At 52.0% G+C, this 20,592-nt stretch overlaps 1 protein-coding gene across 8 annotated transcripts; it reads right to left on the minus strand.

The window, feature by feature from the left end:
* Positions 1-124: 124 nt before the first annotated feature.
* Positions 125-20,544, minus strand: CDK10 (cyclin dependent kinase 10). Of its 8 annotated transcripts, XM_087870352.1 has the most exons (15): positions 20,447-20,544; positions 20,029-20,199; positions 9,996-10,132; positions 5,299-5,371; positions 4,615-4,686; positions 3,957-4,059; positions 3,705-3,786; positions 3,551-3,618; positions 2,881-2,933; positions 2,646-2,715; positions 2,001-2,060; positions 1,699-1,822; positions 1,483-1,622; positions 1,104-1,156; positions 125-797 (listed from the first exon to the last, which is right to left on the minus strand). In XM_087870352.1, the coding sequence occupies exons 1-15, from the start codon at positions 20,481-20,483 to the stop codon at positions 700-702; spliced, it is 1,341 nt and encodes a 446-aa protein (XP_087726478.1). In that variant the 5' UTR covers positions 20,484-20,544; the 3' UTR covers positions 125-699. The 8 variants fall into 8 exon arrangements, with proteins under 8 accessions (XP_087726478.1, XP_045628645.1, XP_045628644.1 ...); XM_045772689.2 differs by lacking the exons at positions 9,996-10,132; positions 20,029-20,199; positions 20,447-20,544 and adding an exon at positions 8,005-8,135; XM_045772688.2 differs by lacking the exons at positions 9,996-10,132; positions 20,029-20,199; positions 20,447-20,544 and adding an exon at positions 8,005-8,131 and having other exon boundaries at positions 5,299-5,410.
* Between the last annotated feature and the right edge of the window lie 48 nt (positions 20,545-20,592).

Here is a 20,592-nt window from a genome sequence, read left to right on the forward strand (position 1 = left end):
TAGAGGGGACAGGGGCCCGTCTTTTGTGCTGGCCCCTCCTCACTAGGCGCTCTGCCCCCGTCTGTCTCTCCCACCCCCCCCCCCCCCGTCTCCCCAGCACTCAGAGAACCACCGTCATGTCACATGAATCAGAACATTAACGTTCATTAAAGGACACTGAACACACTCATGCCTGTGAGAAAACCTTTTCTGAGTTCCTGTTAGCACGGACTCATGCCCCTTTCCCTCTGGGCCTCAGACCCCAGTCCGTCAGGTGGGATGTGACCACACCCAATCTCTCCTGCCTCTTCTGAGTGCACCAGCTGTGCCAGGTGTGTGTGTGGGGGGGTCACTGCCGCCTCTCCCTGCCCCGGACAGACCCTGGTGACCAGGTGGGGACACAAGCAACTATGTGAAGTCTGTGCATCCCAAGCCAGCAACACACACGAATTGGGCCCAGCGGGTGTTTCCTCCTGCGAAGGGAGGGTCCCAAGCTTTTACCAGCTGAGGATGTGGGAACAGGTGGCCAGAATGAGCGTCCTGCCCCTTCAGGGGCCACTCCCCGCCCTTCTGGGGAAGAGGTGTCATCGGCTGGAGCAGGTCAGTCTCAGCCAAGGGAGGAGGTGGATCCCAGCAGCCCCGTGGGCCTGGACTGCAGAGGCCTCCCCATTCCATCGCTGTCCACCGCAGATGTGCCCGCCTGGCGGAGGGGCCCACCTGTCAGGGCTTACAGCGCTTGCCCTGGCCCTCAGACGTGGCTGGGACGGCCCGCTTGTTGCGGTGGTGGGGGAAGGTAGGCATGAGCTCCGGCTCACAGGCTGCGGGGAGGAGTGCATTTTGGGTCTGAGAAGCCCACTCTGCGTCCGTGATGGGCCCTGGGATCGCGTCTCCCTCTGTTCCCCTCAGGGAACAGTTTGTGTGGCCAGTGAGCACCCACGTAGGCCTCTGCGTGCACCCCCGCCCACCCGGGGCCACGCCACCTGGAAAGGCCTCTGTCAGGAGCCCGCCCCACCATCCCTTGGGCTTGAGGCGCTGTGTGAGGCCGGGCCTGACACCCCCACCTTGGACAGAAAGCGCACAGGACAAGCATCCAACGGGGCTCGGGGGCTACACGGGAGACTCACGCAAGGGCTTCTCCTTGAAGTAGGAGCTCTCCAAGCCGTCTCTAGCTGTTGCCCTGGAGAGGTGGCCTCTGTGTTAACAGGATCCTGGGTGCCACTGAGGCTGGTTTCCCTCACACCCCCCAGCTCCACAGCTTCTGGTTCAAGTTTCCAGACAACAAAATGTGAGTGGCCAGCAGCAGTCTGGGGCCCAGAAACAGACGGGAAACTCAGAATGGGTTCCATGACCTGGGTGGGCAGGGAGCACCCAAACTGGGGGTGGACATGTCCGTGTCTGGGGAGGGGGCATCTCTGTGGCAGCGTGGCCTGAGTTCTGAAAATCCCCCTTCGGAGGGCTCGGGTTTGAGGGGTCCCCACCCCTGCCTGCAGACCAGGTCAGCACCTTTTCTTGGGGTCGTACATGAAGAGGAAGTTCAGCAGGCGCAGGCCAGCCTCTGAGAGCCACGGGAACTTGTGTTTGAGGTTGTTGTAGGGCTGCTTCCTGAGGCTGTACTGACCCACCAGTGGGAGCCTGGAGAAACCCTGCAGGGAGCAGGAGGTGAGCACAGGGGCCTGCCCGGGGAAGGAGGGCAGGTGAGGGCAGAGGCCGAGCACTCACTGGCCAGATGTTCTCACTGGGCGTCCCCAGCAGCTGCACAATCAGGTCCACCTGGTGGATCTCGGATGTGCCGGGGAGAAGGGGCTTGTGGGCCAGCAGCTCAGCCAGGATGCAGCCCATGGCCCTACAGAGGAGAAGCTACGTTCTCATGCTGCTTCTTGGGATCCCAGGTTTTGGCCCTCCCCCTCTCCTGGGGGCTGGGAGGCTGGCAAAGACCCCAGCCTTGCCCCTGTCCCTGCCAGCCCCCATGAGACCCACCCCAGTGCGTCCCCCAGGCCCCGGGAGCCACATCCATGTCTCACCACATGTCGATGCTGGTGGTCTGAGTGGTGGTTCCCAAAAGCAGTTCGGGGGCTCGGTACCTGCAAACACAAGTACTCCCCCTCGTATCTTACAGTGAAGCCTGGGTCTCCATCAGCCTTCCTGACAGCCTCAGGCAGCCCGGGCTCCAGACTGCCAGCCCCGGCTCAGACCGCCTCGTCCTCTCAGCCCTGCAAATGTGGGCGACGCGCACAGTAACTTTGCTGGGCGGCTCCTATGGCTCTACTGTCAGCCCAGTCTATAGATGGGGCTGGCCGACACACGGCGGAAGACGGGATTTCAACCTCCTATCGCTAACCACAACCCTGTTCTGCTTCTTCTTAAAAACGTAAGTGAGAAAAAACTACAGAAAGCTGCATAAACCGCCCCACCCCACAGACAGAAGTCTGTGAAGCGACCTCCCCTTCCTGAGAAGAAGGCTCAGAACCAGGCAGGGCAGTCCCCCCAGCCATGCTGTCATCCGTCCCCCTGACAGCCCCTTTGTCTCAGGAAGCTGTCCTAGACCCAGCCTCTATGAGTGTGTGCGGCCGTCTGTAGCTTCAACACCCTCAGGAGCCTTCTGCTGGTTCAGCAGGATCAACCCCCCAAACTTCCTCCACCAGGCACACGCATCCTGAGGGACTCACCAGAGTGTGACCACCTTGGGGGTCATTGGCTTCACTGGAATGCCATAGGCCCGGGCCAGGCCGAAATCCGCTGTGACAAGGCAGAGAGGTAGGAGAGGTAGCCTGTCACCCCGTGGGGGCTAAGGAGCTGCCCCGTGCGTACCAGCTCCTAGACCTTGGAGGGCTGGCGAGCACTGACCTGCTCCCCCGCCCCAGGTGGCACTCACAGAGACACCTGCCGGCACCCAGCACCCACCTGTCTTCACACAGCCCTTATCGGTCATGAGCAAGTTGGACACCTTCAGGTCCCTGGGACAGAAAGGCAACATCAGTGACTCCCAGGATGTGAGCCCCATGCAGCAACTAGGTTGTCAGCATCACAGGCAGACTCAGAATGCTTTCCTACACATCCCCTGTTGGAACTTTTTAAACACGGGGAGAGTAGGCAGTGTAAGGCCAACCTGCAGCTGGGAGTACCAGCTCTCAGTACTCTTCTCAGGCCTAACGGCCAGTCCTGTGCCCATTCCCCACCCAGGGCTGCACCAGCTGCCCCTAAAACACGAGAAGCCGCTGCTTGCACAGTCCTGCCCTGAGCCTGGAAAATCCCCCACTTTCCTCGTGTGTGTGATGAGACTCCAGGAGGAATCTGTCCACTGCAGGACTTCTTGTAGCCTTGATTACACACACACCATCAGCTCCCCCAGGGGTGGGGCAGGGGCGGGGGGGGGGGGGGAGCAGGTGCTGTCTACGTCTGGATCCTGCCCCAAGGAACAGTTAGAGAACCACACTGAGGCCAGGTCATTTCCTCTCCAGTGGTCAGGACTGGCAGTACCCTCCCCATGTGTCATGAACCTGCACTCCAGGTCCCTTCGGGCCCCACCCTCCTCCAGGATCACGCCGTTCTCCACATCTGGGGCCCCTCCTACCTGTGGATGATGAAGTTCTGGTGCAGGTACTGAAGGCCTCGGAGCACCTGCAGCACAATGCACTTGACCTACGCAAAGGGCAGGATGCATCAGTTCAATGCGCCACACAAGGACCTGGGACGGTGCTTCCACTCCAGAGCCCCCAGCCTCACACCTGGGCCTCAGAGAAGGGTGTTGGCATGTTCTCCAGAAGGCTGGCCAGATCTTGCTCACAATAACCCATCACCAGAAAGATGCTGGAAGGAAAAGGGGAAGACACAGGGCACCTCCCACGTCCACCCAGGTAGGTCAAAGGACCCTCCTGGGGTTGCAGGAGCAAGGAAATGGATTTGGGGGGAGCACAGGGAGGGGGACAGGCAAAGCAGGCTCAGCAAGGCCCAGTGCAGAGGATCAGCAGACTGCATACCTCTCCAGGTGGTTCCCAACAACCACTTCCTTTAGCTCCACGATATTTGGATGTCGAAGGCGAAGGAGCAGTGTGATCTCTCGAAGGCTGCTGATGGGGACCCCTGCAGCCAGACAGCCTCCTCAGTGAACCCCCACCCCTACCCCTGTCAGGGCTCTGCTGATAACCTTAGGGAGAATCAAGGCCACCTGAACATGCACCTTTAACACTCCTTCAATCAGTGATGCAAGGCAGCAACTCTCTGTACCGACCACTGTACAGGACAGGGGTCCACAGTGAGCACAGCAAGGCCCTAATTGCATGGGCAGCCAGGGAGGTGCAGGGGGGTAGCAATCAGGGGTGTGTGGGGCATAGGGGCTGCCAGCCTGGTCTTAGGCAGGGAGGGCTGGGTAGAGGGGTGACGGCTGGGCTGAGACAGAAGATAGGGCAGCCACCAGACAGAGGGAGATGATGAACTGCACAGGGTTCAGGGGAGCTAAGGCCTAGAGTATGGGGGTGAGGGCGAGGGGCTGGAGAATGACAGGACCGAAGGCCAGGCTAGAGCCTCCCAGAAACAGGTCCCCTTTAACCCTCATGCAGACGCTCTCAGCACCAGGGGCTCAGGCCAGAGGAAGCTTCAGAAAACTGGCACCTTTCTGCCCCTCCCACCTGAGCTCACCATCCTTCTCCTTGTCCATCCGCACTTTCTTCAGGGCAACAATCTCATCTGTCTGGGTGTCCCGGGCCCGATCTGGAATGAAAACTCATCCGTGACGGTATCTTACTTGATCCCGCATCACACACCCTTGTGCCACACAGGGGTCTCGTTCTGAACTCTGGGGGTCCCCTTTCTCTTCTTGATAACTGGATTCCCAGCGACACTAGGTCCCAATTGTGCAAGCAGCACCTCCAGCCCCACTAGACACATGCTCTGGGGAGCTAATTACAAAAAGATCCCTCTAAGTTTTCCTCCTTAGTCAGGATGCAGGTCACCACTCTGCCTTCTGTTTACTATGTTCTAGCAGCAAATAAGATATTTTATCTAGGAAAAAAACCCTTATTTTGTGCAAAGGGAGGCTCTTCAAGGCACTAACGTGTGCGGCTTCCAAACCCTTATCAGGACGATGCACAGCAACGTCCCAGCCGCTACACAATGCAGCCCTGGCTGCTTTTGGAAGTTCTAGGTTCTGCTCTAACGGTTCCCTCCACTTGTAACCTCACTGGCAATCTGATGCTTACAATGATGGTAATGACACCACGGATTACAGGTCACTCGCACAACATCTGCCCTGGCTAAAAGCCCTAACACGGCTCCTGCTGGGACAGTCCCCCGCGCTTGAGGGCCCCCATCTCAGCCACTCACACACAATGCCATAGGTGCCTTCCCCAATGCGGTTCAGCTTCTCAAACTCCTTCACACTCCGACACCGTCCCAGCTGAAAGACAGAGGTGCTGGCAGTGCAGGGCCTGGGCAGCTAACAGAACAACTAAAGATGGATATTTCATGCTTAATTTGTACCAAGGAGCTCACTCATGTTTTGCTAACCAATCAAATATAACCACACACTTGGGCTTTGAAATGAGAAAAGAGGAATGATGCTACTGGGCCAGCAGACATGTTGAACGCAGTATCACAGACAGCCTGTTCCCTTCCAATCCCATGGTCCAGATGTATGCAGTCTACAAACAATAACCACTGGCCACATACGGTTAAAATTAATTACAGTAAATTTTCGTTTCCTGAGCTGTCATGTGTATTGTGAGCCACGGTGCCACGTGGCTCATGGCAGCCATACTGGGTGAGTCAAAAAGCAACTTTTTTTTTTTATTAAAGTAGGCTTGAACTCACAACCCCAGGACTGAGAGTCCATAGAAAGAAACATTTCCACCATCTCAAGAAGACTACTGAGCAGCACCAGTCTAAATTATGCTCTGGCGGGGCGCCTGGGTGGCTCAGCCGTTAAGCGTCTGCCTTTGGCTCAGGTCATGATTCCAGGGTCCTGGGATCGAGCCCCGCATTGGGCTCCCTGCTCGGCAGGAAGCCTGCTTCTCCCTCTCACACTCCCCCTGCTTGTGTTCCCTCTCTCGCTGTCTCTGTCAAATAAGTAAATAAAACCCTTAAAAAAAAATTATGCTCTGGAAACAAAGCTTCTACCAAACACAGTGAGAGGCTTCGTGGCAGAGACTTAACCGTCTCCAACACCCACACAGTATTATTTCCTTCGAGTCAGGAAACACTGTCCGGTGGCACGTGGCTACCTAGCTGGCAGCTCTATTGCCCACCATGGTACTCTGCAGCTATTACACCACTTGACTAAATTTTTGCCAATGGGATGTGAGCAGAAAAGACAAGGGCTTCCAGAAAGGGACTTCCTGACCAAAGGAAGCTGGTTGCCGCCCACTCCTTTTTGCTCCCGAAGCAGGGTGGGATTTGGCCGAGATGCAGGCAGATCTACAAGACAGATAACTTGAGTGCCTGGCCCCACTTTGTGGAAGAGAGCTGCCTCTCTCTGCAATGTCAGGGGAGAGAAAAATAAGAGAGAATTTTGAGCTGGCTCCACACCCTGACACAGAGTTCCCTCTCAAAACACTGAGATAAATCATGACCTGAACTGAAATCAAGAGTTGGATACTTGGGGTTCCTGGGTGGCTCAGTCAGTTAAGGGCCTGCCTTTGGCTCAGGTCATGATTCCAGGGTCCTGGGATTGAGTCCCTCATCGGGCTCCCTGCTCAGCCGGGAGTCTGCTTCTCCCTCTCCCTCTGGCCCTCCCCCTGTTCATGCCCCCCACAAATAAATAAATAAAATCAAGAAAAGATAGAAAGAAAGGGAAGAAAGGAAGAAAGAAAGAAAGAAAAGAAACAAACAAGTTGGACGCTTAACTGACTGAGCCACCCAGTCTCCCCTAAAGTCCTGTACTTGAGCCACACTATTCTGGGGTTTCAGTGCTAGTGGAGAGCCTGTCCCCTAACATATCTTCATTATGCAGGATGTTTGTAGATGACTAAATGAGCATGTCTCCTTGGGTCTAGGAAGCACATGCAGCAAGGTTCAAATTCTAACAGCCTCTCGTCTTTTCCTTCGTCTGCCTCCATCTCCTTCCTTCCTACCACCTGGGGAACCACGTCAGAATCGCCTGGACTGAGCTCTGATCTCACTTCGGCCTCCTCTTCCCCCCAGTTCTTACTCACATTCTCTCTCCAGGGGGAACTCCCGGTGCTTCCTATTCCCACTGTTTCTCATCTCTGTGACATTGCTCCTGACATTCCAGGTTGCTATGTCAGGCTTCCTTGTCTCTGCGTGTCAAAATCCTAGTCACATTTACTAGTCCAGCAGCAATTTCTTTTACAAACATTTCCCCCCAGCTGAACACAGTTCTTCCTCTGAAATCCTGATACTTTCACAGCCGGAAGCACCCGCTCGAGCGTACTCCTCTGGGTGTCTGAGCTCCCCCGTGAGAGGCTTCCCGTCACGCACTGCCTCGTCCTGGGAACGCAGGGAGCACCTGCTGGGATTCTGGGGGTTGCACAGCGGCCCGTGGACTGCCACCATGCGTTCAGGATCCTTACCGGCCTCTCAGAGCACCGGTTACAACGCAGTGCAGCCACCAGAGTTCCGACAGTCACTCCACACCCCCAAGCTTCACTACCCCCCTCTTCTAAAGGGCCGCTGATTGGACTACACGACAGGAGCGCGCGCAGAGGCCTCGCGCCGAGCGAGACACACACGGAGGCTGCCGGCTCTCAGGTGCGGCGCCGCCTGGCCCAGTCAAAGCCAGCGCGGGGCACGCCGGCCAGTCCGCCCACGGGGAAATTCCCGAGAGCCCGGAGCCTGCTCTTCCAGCGGCGGCCGGCTGCTGCGGAGCCCCGGGGCCCGCCACCAGCTCCGGCCCCCGGCCCCCGGTTTCGGAAGACCACCGCCGGCTTCCGCGCCGGCCGCCAGGAACTCTGGGACTGTCGTTCCCGCCCACATCGGAAACCTCAACGCTTTAGCGAGACACTAAGGGGCTCCAGGGCGTTCCGGTCCCGCCCTGCCGCCGGCAGAGCTACCCCGAGCAGCCCCCCGTCGCACCCTGTGTTCCGGAGGCACCGTGAAGAAGCCGTCCTTACGGATACACTTCAGACGGATCTGCTCCGACTCGGACTCCGTGTCCCCCATGCCGAGCGCAGGCCGCCCACTGCCCGTGTGCGCAGGCGCAGACGAGGTTCTTCCGCGCAGGCGCGTGGCGTACTTCCGGGGCATTTGCACCTTGGCGGCGGTTACCCGGGAAACCTTCCGAAGACCCCGGGAGGACCTGCGTTCCTGCCACCCACTGGCGCTACCGACGTGCGGGGCTTGGTTCCGTTTCAAGCGCGCGCACCTGAGACGGCTGGGGTGCTGAGGCACGGCCGCCGGCGGAGGAGGACGGGGAGGAGGCCCAGGGGCGAGGGGAGGGGGGCTCCCTTGGAGCTCGCGAGGGCGACTGTGGAGCCACGCCGGGTCGGGGAGCGGAGCGCGCGTCCGAAAGGACGGGACGAGCGGCTGGGACGCTGCGCTCCTGGCTGGTGCGGGTGGAGCGCCCGCCACCTGCGAGGCCCTGTCGCTGCAGGCGGGCGGGCGAGCTGAACGAGGCCGACTGTGATGCTGGAGGCAGGACGGTGAGCGGACGGGGCGGGGGCGCAGCGTAAGCCAAGCCAACGTGACAACTATGAAATCAACCGTAACTTTGTCAGAATCATTTAATTTAAACTAAAATTGTCCTATTCACGTCACTCCAGTCCTTTTTCAATTCATTCATAAGCTAACGTTCTAGCTAATGAAATTAGAATTCGTATCGTTTTTACATTATTTGTGTGAGATTCTCAGGACGGGTAGGAGGAGGGCTATTTGTAGGTCAAATAACAGAAATGCAATGGCTACTAGAAATTTTATGGGGAAGGTAGTCTCGCTAACCCAGTGGAGTCCGACCTCATTTGTATGGGCTTGATTTTCCTGTACAAATACTTAGTTGTGAGTCAGGATGGGCAAATGTATTGAATAAACACAAGTAATGGCGCCAATCATGTGCTGCGAAACAGTGCCAAAGTGAAACTAATTGTTCTTTTGGGTTATACTGAAACTGACCGGAAGTCAATTGTACTAATACTAAAGAATATGATTCTCATCAGTAAATAGAGACATAAAGACCAAGTATAAAGCCTGCTGACTATTCTAGGAACTAAGGAAACAAACACTGTTACCAGACTGAAGGTCTCAAACCAGACAGGGCAGGGCATTCTCTGCAGCCACTCGAGGAGAGTGGAGCTCACCCATGAGCTGCTGATGAGGGTGGAACGCCAGCAGGGGTCCCCTGAAAGACCGCTCACTGGCGGGTCCATAGCCAGAAAGATAGGAAGTTGGCAACTCAACTCCCCTCCTCCCACAGCAGCTCTGACAAGGCCACTGCCAAAGTTTTAAGTGCCATGTCTGGCCCCCTACCCCAATTCCACATTCTTCTTCTGGATCCTTTAGTACTCTGGGTCAGGTTACTGTCAGGGTAGGAGCCCTTGCCCCCCCCCCCCGGGTGACTGTGCACCTTCCTGTTCTGGGACTTGATGTCTTGAAAGTGAGTCCTCAGAGTCCAACCTTTTTTCCAAGTAAGGGGGACATCTCATTGGCTATAACTGCCAAGTACTTACACCACACTCCTACAGAAGTGGACAGGAAGGATTTTCACTGCCCACCAAGAAAGAGCGGGATGTGCCTGCCACTGGTTCATCGCCCTGCATAGCCAGTTATGACAGAGGTATGCTAATTCACTTATTACCACCAAGTTCAGTCTCTGAGCCAGAGTCGCTCTTGCCCTCTGCCAAACTGCCAGCAGCTCTGGGGAAGGTAAGATCACGGTGGTCACTGGGGGGAACCTCATTTACTGAAGGGGCAACTGCAGCTTCCCACAGGGCAGGATGGCCCTTCTGCCATCATCGCTAAGACTCAGAGCACAGTGAATAATGCCAGCTACTCGGGGTGCTTGTTTATTCTTGTAAATCATAGGCGTCTACTGTACTGGGGTTTCTATGTCGGTAGTAGGGGCCCCATTCAACCTGTTCCTTAATGGTTCTCTGCTCTTCGCTTCCGATGGAACTGTAGCTGGTTAGAGTCTCTTTTGAGGCTCTAGTGATGATGATCTGTGGGATGGCAGCTTTCTTCTTGCCCGCCTTTACCTTTACATCAGGTTTCTCTAGAAGGAAGAAAACATCCAGGTATTTAGCATGTCTGTGGAAAAGCTCTTCTACAAGGCAGACAATGCCTGTGCTAGGGCCAAAGCAAAAGAATTAGATGTGTGGTTCAGGAAAAGAGCAGTCAAAACAGTAAATGAGTGTTCCAGAGCTTTAACCAACTGACAGCTCGGGCATGAGGGTCGTGAATGCTGGATACCTTCTTTCAGGGAGGGGGAGACACTCTTCCACCATCCACTGTGGAGAGACTGAGCTGCCGGCCAGCTTGTGTGACAGACGTAGAGCGAACAGAGAGAGAAAAGAGGAGGCAGGGTCTGCCCCAGAGGCGAAGGTTCAGATACACAGTTTCCAAAGGGTTCTAAATCTGGTAAAAAAACAAAACAAAACGGAAAACCTCTCTGTACAGAACCTTATCAATCAGAATGCGGAAGGATTAACATTTCTTCTTTTTTAAAAAAGATTTATTTATTTATTTTAGAGAGAGTGTGAGCAGGGGGAGCGGCAGAGGGAGAGAGAGAGAATCCTCAAGCACACTCCCCGCTGAGCGCAGAGTCCAACATGGGGCTCAGTCTCATGACCCTGAGATCAGGACCTGAGCCAAAACCAAGAGTCAGATGCTCAGCTGACTGAGCCATCCAGTCATCCCAAGAATTAACATTTCTGATATTGGCCACAACATTTTCTAAAACTTAAGCTTACAAGGGTTGCATAAGACCTGTGAAATGCCCAGTTTGTCAAATGTTACAAGCTACATAAGCAGAAGTGCCTTCATGCCTTCCCTGCTGCATCTCCCAGCCCACGCCCCTGGGGTTCCAGGTGGGAGCACAGCCTTTCAGGCCTCTGAAAGCACTGCAGAGAGGGCATACGCATGCAGGGAGAGTTAATCACATTGTCACGTAATTGTTACAAAAATGCTATCACGCTGGTCCTATTGCTTTCAGTGTGCTTTGTGCCCACTTAAAACACCTCATGCCCCTGGCTACCTGGGGGCACAGGGAGCTGGTGTCGTTCTCTGTCAGACATCATTCTGAGCCGAGAATAATGACAGTGAACACCAACCCACAGCGCTTCCTGAAGGCGGTCCTCTTATGACCTGTGTTTTACGCACGAAGGAACTGAGGCACAGAGAGGTCATGTGCTCAAGGCGGCTGGTAAAGGGAGATGCCAAGGCCCAGAGCTCCGTCCGTCTTCGTTGCCGCATCCCCAGCTTTGACTGTTTTAACTACCAATGAATGACCCATGGCCTGCACGAGGCACTGAGAGTGTCCTTTTGTTACCATTAAGTCAAAAATTGCATTTCATATTTTGCATTTAAACTGGGGAGTTCATTTTTTACATTAACTTATATATGCTTTTATATATTAAGACTGAAAGGCTATGAATATTTGATGTAAAAAATAAAAATTAAAAATTGCACATGGAAGGATTTTTTTCCTTCCAGACATTTCATATGTGCATGCACAGTGTGATGCATTTAGGGTCGCATGATGGCTTGGCTGAGCTCCATGTCTGCACACACAGGTGTGGCCCCTTCCGTGGCAGCCTGGACTCCACTATCTGGGGGCCCATCCATTACATTACCAGCTCCCTTGAATGCACATAATTTAGGTTATTTCCAATTTTTTTGAAAGATTTTTATTTTATTTGAGAGAGAGAGAGTGAGAGAGAGAGCACAAGTAGGGTGAGGGGCAGAGGGAGAAGCAGGCTGTCTGCTGAGCTGGGAGCCTGATGTGGGGCTCGATCCCGGGACCCTGGGATCATGACCTGACCTGAAGGCAGCCATTTAACCGACTGAGCCACCCAGGCGCCCCCTCCAATATTTATATTTTTCAAATGATGCTGTAATGAACATTCTTGCGTGTACATATTTATACATTTGTGAGGGCTTATTAGATAAGAGAAGATTTTGGTAGATACTGTCAAACTGTTTTTCATAAAGATTATATCCATATATATTTCCACTAAATCTGTAAATGGGACATTTCTCCATACCTTCTCCTAATTGTCAATTTGCTAAATCTTTTCCCATGTTATATGGAAACGGAAGTATGACTTCTGCCCCCATTGGTCACCATCGACCTCCCTGAAGCTCTGCCCCAGGATGGGGAGGTTGAGCATCGTTTTGCTTGTTCACGGGCCAGTGTATTTATTTTCCTGTGAGTGCATGCTGTATTCTCTCCTCGTCTTGTACTTTGACCTTCTGTGTGTGAGAGAGCTTGTTGTGCGTCCAGGTTCTCCCTTCACGACCATAGTGCAGGTGGCTCCCCTTGCTTTTCAGTTTCCTTTGTTGCTTTTTGCACAGACACATCAGTCTTTTCCTTACGGCTCTTGGGGTCTATCAGAGTGAAAAAAGGTGTTCCCTACACCAAACCTATGAAAACTGTTACAGTTTTACTTTCTATGTTTGTTTGATTCCTATAGAATTCAAGTAAGTACTGAGCAAAAATATTAAGTTGTCTTAGTTGTCGAGTCAGTTGTCCCAACACCGAGTGAACGAAGGTTCCATCTTTCTTCCAGGTCTTTCACGTGGTACCTTTATCATGAACCCCCCACCCCCGCCACGTGAACGTGAGACACTGCATGTCCACCTCGGCTCTCTCTCTGTAGCGACATGTTTTCCTATCAATCCCTCTTGCACCTCCATTTTCTGGTTTCCTGCTATTTTTACATTTTTATTCTCTTAGATAAACTTCAGAATAATTTGTTCCAGTTCCCAAAAAGACCTGTGGTGTTTTGATTGTGGTCACTGATTTCACAGATTAAGGGAGAATTAATATCCTTATATTTCTGAGGTTCTTTAGTTCAAAACAAGACTTTACTCTTAGAGTTTTAAAACTTCATTTGGGAACATTACTTTTCTTCTTGGTAAATATCACCTGTACTACTTGTGGGTTACTGCTTCACAAATCGCCACAGATGATTCTGGCTGACTTAGCCTAGCACGGACATTTGTCATCCCAGTTCCAGCTGGTCCAGAGTCCAGCTGCGAGCCTGCTGTCAGCCAGGCTGCTCCTCATCGGGACCTGGAGCCTTCCAAACTCATTCAGGTTGCTAGGTAGAAGCCATTTCTTTATGGGTGAAGGACTGAAGTCCCTACCTTCTTGCTGGCTGTTGGCAGGGGGTTGCTCACAGCTCTTTTCACAACATGACAACTTTCTAAAAAATTGTTTTTAAATTGAGATATGACTGAGTAGGGAGCCCGATGTGGCGCTCAGTCCCAGGACCCTAGGATTGTGACCTTAGCCAAAGGCAGCCACTTAACTGACTGAGCCACCCAGGCACCCCACTTTTCCCTTTTTTAAACAAAGATTTATTTATTTGAGAGGGAGGGAGAGCGCGCACAAGCGGGTGGGCGTGGGGGCAGAGGGAAAGGGAGACAATGCTCGGGCGTACTCCCTGCTGAGGCCCCATCCCAGGACCCTGAGATCACAACCTGAGCCGAGATCAAGAGTCAGATACTTAACCAGCTGAGCCACCCAGGTGCCCCTGCACTTTTATCTTTTTTAAAAAGGCTTCTCCAGTTAGGTCCTGTTCAGGCTGGATAAACTCCATTTTGATAAGTAAAAAAAACAGATTACCAACCAGATCACAGGAGTGACATCCCATCTTATTCACAGGCTCTGCCCCGCATTCCAGGGGAGGGGATTATGCAGGGTTTGTTCACTGGGGGTGGGGCTCTTGGGGCCCTCTTAGAATCTCGCCTCCCATATTACCAATACGTCTTCAAGAAAATTGGTATTTCCACCAACAGTGTGTCAGGGCACTTGATCTATTGTGTGGTATTCTTTGACTCGTCGTACAAATATTTTTTGACCTTACCATTTGTTTTACATTTGTTAATAGAGGGTTTGGAGAGATGTTTTACTTCTTAACGTCAAATCCTTCAATATATCTGTAATGTCTTTGTTTTGAGGCTTAGAAGGATGGTCCCTATTGAGGACGCATATTAAAATGTACATCTTTTTGCAGTCACTTTTTTTAAAAGATTTTCTGTATTTGAGAGAGAGTAAGCAAGAAAGCATGAGCGGGGGGGAGGGCAGAGGGCAAAGCAGACCCCCCCCCCACTGAGCAGGGAGCCCAACATGGAGCTCAGTCCCAAGACCCTGGGGTCATGACCTGAGTCAAAGGCAGACGCTTCACCAACTGAGCCACTCAGGCGCCCCTATAATCACTTCTTATCTTCACTCTTACTTATCTGGAATTTGAGCACATGGCAGGAGGTTAAAATCCAACTCGAACTTTCCCTTAAAATGTTAAGCAATTTCCCTAGCATAATTTACTGTATAACCCTTCCTTTGCCACTTCATTTTAGCGCTAGTTTTATTACACACTAATTACACACAAACACACACACACTCATAGTAAGGGCTTATTCTTGTCCATATTTTCTATTTCATTGATGTATTTCTTTAAAGATTTGGGAGCGAGTGAACATGGAGCCCAACTTGGGCTCGATCCCAGGATCCCAGGACCTGAGCCGAAGTCAGACGCTTAACCGACTGAGCCACCCACACACCCCGCATTGATCTAATATTATACTGGAATTACATTATTTTAATTACCATAAATTTTGATAGGTTTTTAAAAAGATTTTATTTTTAAGTAACTTCTACACCCCTGGGGCTCAAACTCACAGCCCTGAGATCAAGAGTCACACACTCTACCAACTGAGCCAGCCAGATGCCCCAATTTTGATACATATTTAAACTTTTAATTTTGAAGTTATAAATTCACAGAAAGTTGCAGAAGTACAGAGACGTCCCATATACCTTCAAGCAGTTTCGCCCAGTGGTCCCAATGGTAACATCTTCTGTAGCTACAGTACAGCATAGCAAGACCAAGACGTTGAGTTTGGCACAATATGTGCTCTGTGCCACTCTACCCCATACAAACATCACCAAGATCAAGATACAGACCTGTCCTATCACCACAAAGACCTCCTTCTCGCTGTACCTTAACAGCTACAGGCTTCTCCCCTGCAACCCCCCCACTCCCTGCCATCCCTAACCCCTGGCAACCACTGGTCTGTTCTCCCATCTCTATAATTTTGTCACTTGGAGGACATTATATAAATGGAGTCATGCAGCATGTGACCTTTTGTACTTTGCTTTTTTCACTCAGTATATTTTTAGTAGCTGACAAACAAATGTTCCTTAAGTTTCTCTTCTTTTTCAAAAATTTATTACAGGGGCACCTGGGTGGCTCAGCCATTAAGTGTCTGCCTTTGGCTCAGGTCATGATCCCAGACTCCTGGGATGGAGCCCCGTATCGGGCTCTCTGCTCGGTGGAAAGCCTGCTTCTCCCTCTCACAGTCCCCTTGGTTGTGTTCCCTCTCTCGCTGTCTCTCTCTGTCAAATACATAAATAAAATCTTTTTAAAAAATTTATTGCAAACAAGCACACTCTAGCTTCAAAAAAATTATGGAAATACTCAGACACATGAAAATAGAATAGTATAGTGAGTACCCATACATGAATCACTCAGCTTCACCTTGTTTTGTCTATCTTCCTCAGTTTCTTTCTGAGTATTTTCAAGCAAATCTCAGACATAATTTTACCCATAAATAAGGCTATATAGAGCTCTATCCAGTAAGGGTTGTTTTAGCACCAACACAATAGCCTTGTTACGTCTAAGAAAAGTACCATTGATTCCTTATTATTATCTAATACCCAATTTGGTTATCTCAAGAATGACTTAGCCCAGGCCCACACTGTGTTTGGTACCTAGGTCCCTCAAATGTCCTTGTACAGCCCTCTCTGCTACGGACTGAATGTTTGTATCCCCCCCAAAGTCATGTGTTGAAGGTCTCATCCCCACTGGGATGGTATTTGGAGGTGGGGCCTTTGAGAGGTAATCAGGTTGAGTTGAGGTCATGAGGGTAGAGCCCCCTTGATGGGATCAATGCCCTTACAGCAGGAGGAGGAGACCACAGTCCTCTTTCTTCAGCCATGTGCAGACATGGCAATTAGATGGCTGTTTGCAGGCCAAGAAGGGGTCCTCTCAGGAACCAAGTCATGGTACCCAGGTTGTGGGGCTCCTCAGCTCTACGACAAATAAATGTCTGTTGCTGAAGCTGCCCCGTGACTTTGTTATAGTGGCCCAGGCAGACTAAGACACCCTCCTTTTGTCATGTCATTTTAAAAAAATTTTCTTTTTAGAGGACAGGGAGGGGCAGAGGGAGAGAGAGAATGTTAAGCAGACTCCACACCCAACACAGAGCCCCATGCAGGGCTTGATCTCCCAACCCTGAGATCATGACCTGAACCGAAATCAAGAGTCAGACGCTTAACCAACTGAGCCACCCACGTGCCCTGATGTCATTTATTTGTAGAAAAATTAGGGTCTTTTTTTTTTTTTAAAGATCTTATTTATTTATTCGACAGAGATGGAGACAGCCAGTGAGAGAGGGAACACAAGCAGGGGGAGTGGGAGAGGAAGAAGCAGGCTCATAGCGGAGGAGCCTGATGTGGGGCCAGATCCCACAACGCCGGGATCACGCCCTGAGCCGAAGGCAGACGCTCAACTGCTGTGCCACCCAGGCGCCCCAGGGTCTTCTTTTTCAATAGGATTTCCAGCATTTTGGAATGGGCTGACTGCATATGTGTGATGTACTGATCTCTATAATGTGTGTATGTGGATTTGGTAATGCAAAATTTTAAGTATATATGTAAGTACCGAGACAAGATGACATACCCCATCACACAGCTGCCACAGTTAAAACCCACAGTCAAACGTTATCTCTGCCCCAGCACTCACCCTCTGTTCTGGTTACTGCTGCTGGATAACACCTTACCCCAAACTTTATTAGCTTCAAACAGTGGTTTTATTTTCTCACAATTTTCAGGGTCAGGAATTCAGGAATTCGGGACAGGATTGACTAGGCAGATATCACTTATGGTCCCCAGGTGGCTACAGTCAAATGTTGTCTGGAGCTGCAGTCCTCTGAAGGTTCCACAGGGCCGGACGTGCAAGATGGCCACTCCCAGGGCTGGTCACTGCTGCTGCTGCTGCTACATGGTGTCCTTGTGGCTCAGCTGGGAATACTCAAAGGCCAGCGGCTAGCACCACCTAACGGTCTGTTCACTCATGAGTCTGGCACTTGGCCTGGAAGGCACTTAGCAGCCTCCGTGGGGGGCTGAGCATCTCTGCAGCACGCTATGGAAGGCAGCTCAGGGTCCAAGCACCAGCCTGTGTTCCAGTGAGCAGGGCAGGACTGCATCGCCTTTCCTGGCCCCGCCTCAGAGACCACTGTCACCTCATGCTATTGGTTACAAGAAAATGTCAAGCTTGCAGAAATTTAAGGAGGCTCCCTCAGGTGGGTGGAGCCTCAAGGTCTCCAGAGGAGGAGGGGTGGCTGCCTTTGGAAAATACCCTCAGCCACACTATACTCGTTCGCTTTGCAACAAATTTCAGGTACCATGTCCATCAATCACATCAATTTATACTTCAGTGTTTTGGGCGCGGCTCTAAGAGACAAGGACTCATGCATACTCCATGCTTTTTCGGCACAATTCACACAAGATCAAATGCACAGTTCTTAACATGTTCAGCTGGATGAGTTTCCACAAGTGTATGCACCTTTGTAATCACCCAAACAAGATGCAGAAGTTTATCACCTTACAGAGTCCTCCAGTCAGCTAGCCTCCCCCTCCCCGACCCCAGGAAGAACTTTCCGATTCCTGTTCCACAGTAGTAAGACCTACTTTTATTAATTATGTAATGCACAGAAGGTTTGACTCGTCAGGACTCTCCATTTCTCTAAGGCTTCTATGGGACTAGGTTAATTGAAGGAAACTGACTTCCAAAAATCCTACCTTTTCCAAATCTAATAGGGAAATTCTTCAGCTTTAACACAAATCTGAGAGAAGGTCCTCTTGCCCTATTTAGATGCTCTACCTGGCAGACCATGTCTGTCTTCACTTCTGACTGTTGCACTGTGCTCTCTGCAGGGCCACCAAGACCAGCGACTTGCCTCATTCAATGGAGTCTTTTCTGGGTTTACTCAGTCTCTTTGCAACATATAACACTGTCGATTATCTTATGTTCTTTCTTTTTGAGAGAGAATTTTAAATTATTACCTTTCTAACAGTTTTGTTGCATTATAATTTACATACCACCTGTTTAAAGCATACTATTCAATGATTTTTAGCAAACTTTCAGAGTTGGACACCCATTGATCCAATTTCCATCACCTTCAGATGACCTCTTCTGCCCATTTGTGGCTAATCTCTGTTCCTACCCTTAGTCCAGGCTTCCCTTTATATAAATTTGCCTTTTCCAGACATCTCATGTAAATGGAACAATAATACATGTGGTCTTTACATCTGGCCTGTTTCGCTGGAGTATCATCATTTGGGAACTCCTTCACGGTGCAGCATGTGTCCGTAGCTTGCTCTGTGTTATTGCTGAGATGTTTCCTCATATGCAAAAACCACACTCTTCACCTTCTTTCTTCAAAGTCCTCCTCCTCTTGCTCTCTGACCTTTCCCCTCTATGTCCAACTTCTCTCTACCCTCTGAAATGAGGGTGTGACAGACACTGTTGGTGCCTCTCCAGCAGGCACTGCCCCTGCCCACACCTGCCCTTGCTGATAGAGGTCCAGCCCCAGAATTTTCACATTTGAGCCCATCCTAGCAATGTTGGGCAAGTGAGGTCCAGCAGGGGAAGGTTCTCCTCCCAAAAAGAACAGCTTCTCATGGACGGGCCAGCAGTCCTATCTGCATGTGACACCTAGAGCCATCCAGCCCTCTGGGGACCGTGGATACTGAGGGTGGCAAAAGTGTGGATCCAAACAGTCCTTGATGTCACTGCACGCTGCTGACCAAGCCACCCTGACTGCCCTCCTCTGACCCTTTCTTTGGGGGACACTGAAGCACTCAGCAGTAAAGCCGCATTTGTTGGCTGTTTTGTGGCTTGCAGCTGGAAGGCTCCTGACAGAGTGGTAGCTTTCTCCAAACCTCCTCCCCGGGACTCTGGCCCTCCCTGCAGTCTTCCACTCTTAAGCAAGGGTGTGTACATCTGAAGTCCAGGCCTTGCTCCCAAGCCCAACACCTTCATTTCAAACAGCTTCCTGTCCTTGACGATCTCGCAGGTGCCTCAGTCCGAGCCTGCCCATGCCCAGCTCCTCTCCCCGCCAGGCCAGCATTCCTCCTGACATCCTCTGATCCACCGACCATCCGTTCTCATGGTCAGTGAAACAAATGCCGCTGGACCTCCCCCATCTCATCCCACAGCGGGTTCTGCTGGTTCTACATCCTGGATCGTTTTGGAATTCCTACTGCCGGTGCTTCATTAGCTCCTGCTCAGACCTAAGACAGGTCTGCTCACTGCCCCCAGCAGCCTCTACTCTGGAGAAAGACTTTTCCAAGGCACAAACCCCATCACACCTCCCTTGTTTTAACTAGTTTAACAGGTTCATTTCCATAATGCACATGACAAAGCAGATGAAAGGCTTCTTATTCCGGCTGCTTCTGTGGCCTCATCCCCCCACCCACATGCAGAGGTCAAGCCAAGCTGGGCTGTTAACAAAGTGAATAAAGTTGCCAAACTGTGGAACCCCTTTGTCCCAGAAACATTCCGGTCCCTCTGATCCCCGTGCCTAGGCAGGGGCTCCCACACCCCTTCTTATACGAATGTACCCCACACTGAAGCAGCCTTCCACGGTTCGGTTCCGGTCTGCGGAACGCTGAGGATTCGGGAAGAGCGCTGTGGAGCCCCTCTTCACTATCCTCTGGGCGTCATCCCCTGGGGACTCACCGAAACCTTTGCTGCACTCACATTTTCCGCCTACAATCCTGGATATTTGCCTCCTAGATAAAGGTCCTAGAGCCCCTGCCATTAGTATCCCACCGCCAAACTCCCTGGCCTCGGGTTCTGTCCCGTCCTGGGCACGTCCTACCTCCGACTTCAGACGAAGAAGGCCGCTGTCGCTTGGCTGCCCCCTTCTTCCCTTGGAAGCTCTGTGCAGGCTTGGTGTCTGGAGGCTTCTGGGTCTCTTGAGAACGCCTGTCCATCGACCTTTCCTTAGCCTCTGCAATGGAGTAGCCGCGCCCCTTCTTTTTCTCCTCACCTGAAATCCACGGACAATGAATTAGTCGTATTACTTTCCTGAAGCTGAAGCCATGGGTCCCCACCCTCCAGCTGCCGGCTTTGGTCCAGAGCGTCACTTCCACTTCTCTGAACATGGACATCTGCCTGCGTGAAATGACCCCCGAGGCACGGTCACCAGGGAGGACTCAGGCGCCCGTGCGGCACGCCCCAGCCCCGCGCGAACCGCGGCCACGGGGCCGAGGCGACGGCGGCCAGCGCTCCTTTACCTTTCCTGGATTTGTGTTTGCTTTTGGAAAGTCCCATAGGTGAGCCCACCGCCCCCGCCGGCGCAGCCCGGCCCTCGGCACCTCCGCGGGCGCCCAGCCCCACTGACTCACAGAGGGTCCGCGGCCAAGCGGCACGGGTCACCACG

This window comes from Ursus americanus, chromosome 21 (assembly GCF_024610735.1).
Source record: "Ursus americanus isolate L20-20 chromosome 21, mUrsAme1.1.p, whole genome shotgun sequence".
In the NCBI taxonomy this organism is placed as follows: Eukaryota; Metazoa; Chordata; class Mammalia; order Carnivora; family Ursidae; genus Ursus; species Ursus americanus.

Bases quoted from the DNA above. Each gene is read 5' to 3' on its own strand.
- CDK10 (XM_087870352.1), bottom strand. From the start codon at position 20,483: ATGGGACTTTCCAAAAGCAAACACAAATCCAGGAAAG. The intron at 2,716-2,880 runs GTGGGTGCTGGG...GCCTTGTCACAG, and splicing joins TAAGGGCTGTGTGAAGACAG to CGGATTTCGGCCTGGCCCGG. The intron at 1,157-1,482 runs GTGCTGACCTGG...CCACCTCTCCAG, and splicing joins ATGTACGACCCCAAGAAAAG to GGCAACAGCTAGAGACGGCT.